Source organism: Onychomys torridus, chromosome 9, assembly GCF_903995425.1.
Source record: "Onychomys torridus chromosome 9, mOncTor1.1, whole genome shotgun sequence".
In the NCBI taxonomy this organism is placed as follows: Eukaryota; Metazoa; Chordata; class Mammalia; order Rodentia; family Cricetidae; genus Onychomys; species Onychomys torridus.
In genome coordinates this window covers 58,069,914-58,080,883 of record NC_050451.1, presented here as the reverse complement: position 1 = coordinate 58,080,883, position 10,970 = coordinate 58,069,914, and the positions used below count along the sequence as shown (strand labels likewise).

Below are 10,970 nucleotides of genomic sequence, written 5' to 3'. Positions count from 1 at the left end.
AAAAGAGTGTGCTACAATCTCCTAGGCGCCTCTCAACTGGATTTGAAAAATTACATTTACTTTGCACACACACACACACACACACACACACACACACACACGCTCATGCCACATCACACATACAGAGGCCAGAAGACAACTTGTAGGGGTCTGTTTTTGTCTCCCATCATATGATTTCTGGGGATAGAGCTTGGGTCATCACACTTGGTGGCAAGCACCTTTATCTGCTGAGCCATCTCCCGGGCAAAGCCCCTCACAGTCTAATCAAGATTATCCATCAGCCATGTTCATCACAGTGGATACAGTTCCCAAGTCTCATCTGGCAACACCTACCTGTAAACATGTAAGTATTTATAGACACCTATAAAGTCATTAAACTTATAGATCAATAAACTGGCGTTGTAGCCCAGTGGCGAAGAAAGTGCTAAGTATGAACTGGACCTGCATCCAGTACCCAGAACCATAAGACAAAGACAAACCAAAATATAAAGTGGTATAGCTTAAAAGACCCAGTTATCCACGCCTAGACAGGTCAGGTATATGTAAAGGAGGGCTGGAACCCAGACTAAGGAGAATGGAGGCCATGGAACAAAACAGAATTTGTTTCTTTGGGGTCTCAGAGGCACTTGGAGCCAGGATTCCACTGATTGCCCAGCAGGTGGTTAGGAAAGGGGATGGGGGATGGGTCGCCACAGGTAGCGCTTTTTAGGTTCTCTGTGTGTCCAGACCAGCAAACTCACTGGAGGGAGTGAGAAATCTGTTCACCTGGGCGTTAAGAGATTCCAGACAGACCCTCAACTGTGAGCCAGAGAAGCCGTGCAGCAGTCTGGTTGGTTTGGAGTCTAACAATAAAGAGCTACTACTGACCTTGGTTGGAAACTGATGACCTTTTAGCTGTTCTCAAGGACAGCTAAAATTTCTATATTTGGGCTGTTTTGTGTTTCCCCCTGTTACAGGGAGGTGGGGTGGGGGGGGGGGCAGGGGGCAGTTTGTCTGTGGACGAGGGGTCTTGGTAGACATGTGAAATGAACATGTTAGACCCTGGGACAGGAGCACCCTTTTTATTCCCATAGTCAGCTCTCAACACGTTTAGACAGCATGTGATAATTTACCAATAGAATGCACGTTATAGGTTCTCATGTAGCCCAACTGACCTCAAAATCTTGATCTTCCTGGCTCCACCTCCAGAGGGCCAGAAAGATAGGCTGGAACAGAAGGCAAGTCAAGATGCTGGAGATGCATTTGAGTGTTCAAATGCTTGCCTAGTGTTCACAAGGCTCTAGGTCCAGCTTCCAGTAAGACAATAATACAGTAATAGGACAATAAATACAGAAAGATAAAATAAAATTAATTCTAAAGACACTAAAGGTGTCTTTTTTTAAAGACAGGATCTCTCTACACAATCCTAGCTATACTGAATTCACCATATAGACCAGGCTGGTCTTGAACTCATAGAGATTCTTCCAGCTCTGTCTCCTCAGTGCTGGCGTGTGTCACCATGCCTGGCTCTGCTGTAGCCTTTTGATAAACAAACTTTCCAGAATCCACTGCATGGTCTTCAATTTTGTGCCGGGCGCACCTCTCTCCCACGGCCTCCAAGGCATCCAGCAGATGGTTGATGGAGGCACTGCGGCCAGTTTGGTTGAGCCACTTCAGCAGCATTTGGTACAAGACTTCTTGTAGGCCCTGAGTTTCAGCTCTGACCACTTGAATCTCATTGTCTGTGAGGCCCATCTGTCGCATGAGGCTGTTCCAGGAGTTATAGGGCACGGCGCTCGGACAGAAACTGAAGATTTGCTTCAGGCCTGGGTGTCAGAAAACAGGGGGACAGGTAAGCTGCAAGCCCTTCATAGAGGGTGGAGGATCCTAAATCAGATCCAGAAGCCAAGGGGAGGACCTAATGCCCTCCCTTGCCATTCCATGGATGCTGTTGTGGCCTCACCACACCCAAAACCCAAGAAGCTGGGTGCTGGAGAGATGGGTCAATTGTTTAGAGTGCTGATTACTCTACCAGAGGACTCCCGTTGGGTTCCCAACACCCACATGGCGGCTCACAATCATCTGGAGCTGTAGTCCCAGGAAATCTGACACATTTTCAGGCCTCTGCAAGGCACTAGGCATGCAACTGGTGCACAGACATACATGCAGGCAAAACATCCAGATGGACAAAGTACATTTTTTAAAGAAGTTTTTTTTTTTTTTTTTTTTTAATATACCTTTAAAAAAAAGAAAGAAAAAAAGAATCCTGTTCTGCAAGAGGGCTGCTGGCCTAGTGGGAGAAGGTGCATAGATTGTGTGTGTGTGTGTGTGTGTGTGTGTGTGTGTGTGTGTGTGTGTGTGTGTAGAAGGGTGTTAGCACATGGTATGAACCTCAGAGAGGCACAGAGGGGTGGCTGCATAGGATCTCAGAGAAAGGAGGCTGTTTGGGCTGTATTCATGTACAGGAAGCTTTCTCCCGTTGACTCTATTGTCAAGTCAGTGAAAGGAGGGTAAGAGGTGTAGCTTAACTGGTAGAGTATTTACCCAGTATACTCAAATTCCTGGGTTCAGTCCCAAGCATTCTAGCACTGAGAATGGGGGCTGAAGAGAGAGCCCAGTGGTTAAAAGTACATACTGCTCTTGCAGGGAACCTAAGTTCTGTTCCTGGGACCCATGTGAAACTAACTTACTAACTAACGACATCTGAAAGGAGACAAGCGCCATTCGATTCACCGACTCCTGTAGTTACTATCTGAAACGGTACTCATGAGATGGTTTCCATTCATTTTGCATGGCATCTCTGAAGTCAGGTTTGTGATTTATGGTACAGCTCACCAAACTAAGTCTGGCCTTGTCAGGAGCTTCTAGTGTAAGGCCCGTGGGTATGACCACAGGCCAGTGCACCATTCTGGAGGCCCTGGCGGAGCCAGGGGTGGGACATACGCAGGTGAAGGGAGGGGTGGTGGCAGAACAGAAGGACAGAGAGACTCTAACAATTCTGTCCCGATGAAGGCAGAAGGGAGGAGAGGGGGAGTTGTGGTCCCTAAGCACGGTGACAACAGTACAGGCTTTTCATCCATCCTTAGTTGTCATGGCTGAGCACTGTGTGCCACGGGAATGACAGTTGGGATACTTTTCCTATCCCCCGGGCTTCTGTGCTATTGTCGCCTCATACAAAACACTCACCATCAACTGGGTCAATTCCATTTGCTGGGACTAGAAAATCCCTTCCTGTTAGAGAACTCACAGCTTCCTCCAGTTCCTGTAAACAAAAGTCATAGACGCCCCGTCAGAGTCAGGGGATCTGGGGCCCAGGCCTGATCCTGATGACCAGACTTCCGGTACGGTTCCGCCCCTCTCAAGTCTCTGTGAAGACACAGGTAAACTTCCTGCCTCTGTTGCCTGAAGGCTCTTGATGCTGGTGGCCTAGAGTGGCATAAACGCTCACCTCAAGTGTTCTGCAGCAAGTGTACGACTGTATAAGCCTCCATCAAGACTGAATATTCCCCCTTACTCTGGGGTTTTCCTTCTGGCCAACCTCTCTGCCCCAGGCTTCTTACAAAACTCAGCTGGAAGCTGGGCGGTGGTGGCGCACACGCCTTTAATCCCAGCACTTGGGAGGCAGAGCCAGGCCTCTGTGAGTTTGAGGCCAGCCTGGTCTACAGATCTAGATCCAGTGTAAAAGTTTAAAGAAATGATCCAAAGAACCTGGTATCACCTTCATCTCTCAGGAGTGGGGTGAGCTGCAGGGTCCTCTTACTACTCACTGGGTTCCTTCCTGCACTGTTTACATTCTGTCACTTAAGCTGATGACTGTTTTTTAATTTTATTTCCCTTTCTCTTTAGGAAATAAAAATGGAGCATACTTGCAAAAATGACACAGAACTCGTCCAGGTGGAAGGAAGTCACTTGTCAGGATGAACATGTGACTTGTGAGTGAGGAGGGACCAGGGGAGAGGGGAAGGGAGGGCCCAACATTCAAATGGAACTGAGGGGGCCTAGGAGTGGCAAGAAGTGAATGTATCTGCTGATTTTAAACAGTTAAAAATGAACTATTTTGGGCTGGAGAGATGGCTCTGAGGTTAAGAGCACTAACTGCTCTTCTAGAGGTCCTGAGTTCAATTCCCAGCAACCACATGGTGGCTCACAACCATCTGTAATGAGATCTGGCACCCTCTTCTGTATAATAAACAGACAAACAAATAAATAAATAATGAACTGTTTTAACTGTTAAAAATGAATATTAGAACAAATTGAGGGACAAACATTAGGAACTTGGGGCTGGGAGGATGGCTCAGTCAGTAAAGTGGTGACCATACAAGTCTGAGGGCCTGAGTCCAGATGCCTAACACTGCATCAAAGCCAGTCCCCCAGGATTCGACACCCTCTTATGATCCCCTCAGGTTCCAGAAACACATGCGGTGCACATACATACATTTAGGAGAAACACTCATACACATAACATAAAATAAGGGGCTGGAGAGATGGTTCAGAGGTTAACAGCACTGGCTGTTCTTCCAGAGGTCATGAGTTCAATTCCCAGCAACCACAAGGTGGCTCACAACCATCAATAGTGAGATCTGGTGCCCTCTTCTGGCCTGCAGGTGTACATGCAGGTAGAACTTTGTATACATAATAAATAAGTCTTTTTAAAAAAACCCATAAAATAAAAAAGCCTGGGGGTGAGGGAGATGGGCATAGCTGCCTGAGCTTGTAATTCAAGCACCAGAATGGGGACAGGTGAACCCCTGAGACTTGCTGGCCAGCTAGCCACTTTAGCTAGTATGTCCCAGGTCCAAGGAGAGATCCTGCCTCAAATAGTAAGGTGGAGAAGTGAGGAAAACATTTGACAAAGACCTCTGACCTCCACATACCAATGCATACATACATGTATACACACATGAACACATATGTGCAATACAAGAAATTAGAAGTCTATCACCCATATGAGAGAAAATACTTATATAGGGACATTTTTTTTTCTTATGAAGCTCTTAATGACATGAGGATAATGATACGCAAAAATGTGTAAAACAAAGCCATGTACACCGGAGACCACGGATGCTTTGCTATAACAAAGCCAACAGGAAGTGCTAAATGTCTGATCAAAGCTCGTGAAAAACAGCAGTGTGTATAGGCATGACTACGTGTGTGAGACCCTGTATGTGTAATTTTGTGTGTCTGATTGTGAGTATGTGTGCAGGCATGACTGTGTGTGTCTCTGAGTGTGTGCCCATGTGCACACCAAACAGCACTTCCGTAACCTTGACCTGGAAATTCTACTTCGTGGAATCCTCCCCACAGGTGTGAACAGAAAACTAAGGCAATGGTAAAAACAGAAGTATCTGGGCAGGACTGGTGGCATAGGCCGGTAACGCCAGCTGCTCTGGAGGCTGAGACAGAAAGGCAAAGCCGAGGCCAGCCTGGATTACTTAGGGAGATATTGTCTCAAGAAAACATTTTTTTTGAGCCGGGCAGTGGTGGCGCACGCCTGTAATCCCAGCACTCGGGAGGCAGAGGCAGGTGGATCTCTGTGAGTTCAAGGCCAGCCTGGTCTACAAAGCAAGTTCCAGGAAAGGCGCAAAGCTACACAGAAAAACCCTGTCTGGAAAAACCAAAAACCAAAAACCAAAAAAACAAAAAACGTTTTTGTAAAGTTACTGAGGGTGTAGAGTGTTTGTCTAGCATGTGTGAGGCCTCAATACGTCCAACAAAAATTAAGCCCAAACACTCAGCCCTTCTTTGCCACAGCATCTGCTCCATGCCTGTGCCGCCCCAGGTTCTGAGGACACAGCAAGAATGTCACAGAGACTTGGCATGTTCCATGGAACGGCTCGGGCATCACGTAGGCCATATGCAGCCTGTCCTTTGTCTCCCTGTCTCTACATCTCCTGGACCAGGAGTCTGGTGACAACTGCCACTTTGCCTATGAACCAGAGCTGTCTCCAGTGACACCTGCCACCAAATCTTGTCTGCCCAGTGAGCTCTCAAAAAAGCGTGGACGGCCATTCTCTACTGCTTAGGGGCTCAGTATGATCATTGCCCTGAACGTCAGATCCTCCTGAGGGATGCAAGTGTGTGGAAATGACTTTGAGAAGGCAAAGAGGACACTCAGGAGTCCATACCCAAGGCCCCCTGCAGGGTCCCACCCATCTCAGTGTGGCCACCCTAGGCTCACATATCCTTGATCGGCTGCTGGCACTATGTGCTCCCGCTACAGTGCCAAGGGGAGGTCACTACTCCCACCTAACCCCACCCACAGGAGCAGGGCAGAAAGGGCAGAGTTGCAACATGGTCTGGGGTCATGTGGAAGCTAAAAATGGCCACTTGCTTGAGAGTGGACCCAGAGCTCCCAATCACTTTAGTAAGCCAGCACAGCAACCCTGGACAAGTGGAGATGATGGGCCTTCCTCTCTGGGCTGTGTAGCCCCTCAAATGCCCTGCTTCTCAGGGCTGGAGAGACGGCTCTGTGGTTAAGAGCACTGGTAGCTCTTCCAGAGGACCTGGATTTGATTCCCAGAGCCCATATAGCAGTTCACAACTGGCTGTAAACTCCAGTTCTAGGGGATCCGATGCCCTCCTCTGGCCTCCATGGTCACTAGGCATGCATGTGGTGCACAGACATACATGTAAACAAAACAGCCATACACATACAATTAAAAACACTCTGCTCTTCAGCAGAGTTACAGTCTCTGGGGCTTTCATTGCAGGACTGACCGTGTCGCAGCGAGAGTCATTTCCCATGCTGGATGTCTGCACTCCCATGAGAGACTCGTTCACAGCGTTTACACTTTCAGGGTCCTGTTCACGGCCTAGAAGAGAAGGAGGTCCCCATAGCAAGTGGGCAGGGGACTCAGCAGCCCTTTTTTTTAATCTGAGCAGAATGAGCTAGAGGCACCAACCCTGGGTAAGGAGGGGCCATTCCTGCTTGGGGCTACCCTCAGTCTGAGAAGGCACTTGGGGAGAGACTACATAGAACCTCTGCTGGTTCTGCTGTGACCGGAGCTGTCCCCTGCCCTCTCCTGTCCTGACCTTTATCCTCAGCTGAGGAGTTGATGTCTCTTTGTCCTGACCACACCCTCCTCTCTCAGACTTGATTTAGAGAGTGAGATGGACTGGTGAGATTCTGGGCTTCCGTGGTTTGGGGGAAGTGGGAAATGGTATATCAATTGCTGGAGCAAGAGAGGGCTAGGCTTCAAGGACACTGGAGTTTGGGACACAGGGAGGGCAATTCTGAAGGAGAAGAGCAGGTTAAGGAGATTCAGATTCGGTGTCCAAGGGACCCACCCTCAGCCAACACTCACCTGGATAGGCTCTTTTCATGTACGGCAATACTCGCTTCCAGAGCCTAGTCTTACAAATTATAGCCAAAGCTCCAACCACCAGCAGAGGTACCACAAGCACTATGATGAGGCCTAAGAGTGAGATACACTTCCGGTTTGTCTTTGGGGTACAAGAAGTCTCTTCAACTTCTCCGTTGGTACACCTGGGCACACACAAGGAACAGATGATAAGATTCCGTGAGAAGGCTGCTGGCCAGATGTGATGAAAGGGGAGCCACCCACTCTGCCCAATGTCCCTGAGATGGCATTAAAGGAAGAACAGGCTCCTTGTGTCTGTACTCCAAATTTGTCCCTACATCTGGGCACACACAGTACAGACTTTGGGGAACTCTCTGCAGGCATGGTGGCAGCCTTTTTGCCTTTTCTGCAGGGTGTGTGCTGAGCTGCCCTGGGCCACAGGGAGATCCTAAGTTAGGAAAGAGAAGGCCTGTGTGGTCACCACTGAGCCATGTCCTCTGTCACCTTTAATAAGCAGACCTTTTTTTTTTTTTTTTTTACCAATCATAGTAAATACCACGTGGTCAGGGAAGAGTAAGCAAACTATTTTCCCTCAAATTGCTTAAGTTGAGACTGCGGGGTCCTGGGGTGAGGCTGGCTGAGCGGGCTCAGGTGCCTCTGAGAACCCTGAGAGAGCCGCACACACACAGCCTCATCATGTTTTTGGCAAAAGAGAGCATTGAACACTGTCTACTGCTCCAATCGGTGGAGGACCAACCTCTTCCACCCTGATAGGGATGTAGGCCTGAGGTCCCAGAAGGGCTGGAAAGAGAATGGGTACCTGATCGCTGCATCTTGAGTTGGTTTCCCATCATCTACCTGTATAGATTGTCTATTTTACAAATTACCTACTTTATTGATGTACCAAGATTCATAATATTCTTTCATAATCCTTTCTTTTTATTGGGGGAGAAAGTCTCACTATTTAGCCCTTGCTATCCTGGAATATGCTTATGTAGACCAGTCTTGCTTTGAACTGTTTCTGCCTAGCCTACATAGTGAGTTCTAGGCTAGCTAGGGCTGCATAGTGAGACCCTGTCATTAAAAAAAAAGAAAAGGAAGGAAAGGAGAAAAGAAAATGCTCCATAGACATGCCCACAGCCAATCTGAGGAAGGCAATTCCTCAGAAGTGATCTCCCCTTCCCAGGTCTGTCTAACTAGGACACAGGTCTTCACCGCAGTTCTGGAAGGACCTGAGGTTTCCTTCATCATCTTTTTTCCCCCCTCCTCAGGCTGCTACCTGTCACCTGAGACCAGGGCTTGCAAGCCCTGCACGGATGGTGAAGACTTCACCAGCTCTCCCAACAGCCTGGACTCATGCAGACCCTGCAGCATCTGTAAGAAAGGTATGGACTGCTCATCCACTGCATAGTTGAAGCATGTGTTCACACTGTGTGTAAACATTCACAGGAGACTGTTGAAACATAACAGGTATTATTAAAATTAAATGCTAACTGAAAAAAAAAGAGAAAGGTATGGAACAAAGGGGTTCTTTCCCATAGGTGGGGTCTAGGGGGGTGGGAATCATAACTGCTGTGGACTTAATTGCTCGTAACCTTAATTCCAGCCCAATTTGATCTTTACCCCACCCTGTTCTCCCCCTATCCTTAATTCAATGAAACAAAAATTAAAAAATCAAAAACCCTGGGGAATTCATCTGTGCTGTTTTAGGAATCATTGCAACCATCGGTTGAGAATGAGGTAGAAACTACTCTGCCCCTGTGGAGAGCAGGGCCTAGTACCCCCAGATGCATTATGGGGCGGTTACCACTGCCTTCGCCACCTATTGATTTATAACTTGGCACACTTGGTGAACAGGAAGCACCCTGGTGCCCGTGGGCAAGGACTTGTCCTGAGGAGTGGTGGGGCTCCACAGAGCACACAGCATTAGAGCTGGGTCTTGAGGGATAGATACAGGGTTCTAAGTGGACCAGGGAGGTCTCCAGGCAGAGTTCCAGAACTGAGAAGTAAAGAGCCCCGCATGTTTGGAATGGGGCATTAATTCCATTTGGGCCCTGCATGAGTCTCCTCAATTCTGCAATGGATTTGATACCCAGGAGCAAATTTGGAGTTACCACGGGTAGCAACTTGCCTGCTTTGCATTTTCTAGAAGTTGAAGTCAGAAGTGTGGATCATGGGATGCAGCACCAGGTTAGAAAGGAAAAGAGCCACTGAGAGTTTCCCCTCTGTCCCTGTAGTCGGTCTCCAGCTATGAGTGACACGCTATGTTCTATCCTTACCCTCAGGATCCATTGGCTTTTTCTTAGTAATGGCTGCCTTCTAGTCCTGTGAGACCTGAGGCCACTCCTAGAACCTTCCACAGAAACTTCAACATGCATTCATCTTTCCTGTTGTGGGCCTGCTAAAGTGTTGAGGTTGTAGTTATTGTTTTAGTTTCTTTTCCTGTTGCTAAGATGAAAGCTCAGACAAAGCAAAAGGGTTGAACTGGTTCACAGTTCAAGGGTATCAACCACACATCGAGGCAGGGAAGTTAAGGTGGGCAGGAGCTTGAAACAGCTGCTCAACTCCCGTTCTCGGAGAGTAACAGGTGTGTGTGCTCAGTCCACTTTCTCCTTTTTATACAGTTCAGGAGTCTAGTCCAAGAACGGTGCCACCCAGAGTGTATGAGTCTTCCCACCCAATTAGCTTAATCAAGATAATAATCCCCACAGACATGCCCAGAGGCCCATCTCCCAGATGATCTTATCAAGTTAACAATGGAGATTAACGATCGTAGTTGGTAACAGAGGAAAGAATGGCTGAATGGGTTCAGGCTGGGTTCCCAGCTGGCTCTGGGCTAGGCTCTCTTGTTCTAGGCTCTGAATTCTTGGTAGGTGTGAGAGCTCAGTCTCTGCTTCTTCATGCTCCTCCTGTTTCCAGGAGTTTGAAGATCATCCTCTGTGCATCCCTTGCGCCTGTCCTCATGATCTAAAAGACTGTTCCTCTCACATCTGATGCATGAGGTCATAAATTGTGTTCCTTTTGTATGGCTCTGAGTACTGGTAGCTGCTCGTGGGAGCCATTGTCTGCATGCCCCAGGCTGTGATGTTATAGAAACTGGCCCTGGTTATTGCTTCCTAAGTTCAGTTGAGCTGAAGCAGAGGGAACTATGTCATGAGGAAGAGTTACCATGGTAACCGGGAAAACTCATCCTTCTAACTCTTACAGATAAAGAAAAAAAAAGTAACTGCACCTCCACCCGGGACACGGAGTGTCAGTGTAAACCAGGCACCTTTGAAGATAAAGACTCTCCTGAGTTCTGCCAGAGATGCCTCGAGTATGACACAGGGGCCCTGGAACTCCTACATCCCCGGGGGTACCCCAGAAGACCCAAGCTCCCTTGTATCCTTTTCTTTCCCTCTGACTCCACGGAGTTCCCACACCACAGGGTATCCCTAAACAGCTGGGGTCTTCTGAGCCTGCTGTGGCCTCTCCACGTCCAACTGCAAATCTCTCCATGTCCCTGTCCCTCACCAATCCCTTTGTGGCCTTTCCCACCCATTCTTTTTCCCTTGGCCAGATCATTTGTCCTACTATCTGTAAAATATAGCATGGGAATGAGTAGAATACAGCCTGGCTTGTGTTTACTTACATCGCCTCAGAATTCTTGTGCAGACGGAAGCCTATAAAGATGAAAGTGCTCCAAGCCTC

At 48.1% G+C, this 10,970-nt stretch overlaps 1 protein-coding gene across 1 annotated transcript; it reads right to left on the bottom strand.

Annotated features, from left to right (window-relative positions):
- Positions 1-96: 96 nt before the first annotated feature.
- Positions 97-10,342, bottom strand: Tnfrsf10b (TNF receptor superfamily member 10b). Its single transcript, XM_036198523.1, has 6 exons — positions 10,269-10,342; positions 8,560-8,709; positions 7,284-7,558; positions 6,697-6,791; positions 3,166-3,241; positions 97-1,805 (listed from the first exon to the last, which is right to left on the bottom strand). Exons 1-6 carry the CDS (start codon positions 10,340-10,342, stop codon positions 1,450-1,452), a joined length of 1,026 nt encoding a protein of 341 aa, XP_036054416.1. The 3' UTR covers positions 97-1,449.
- Between the last annotated feature and the right edge of the window lie 628 nt (positions 10,343-10,970).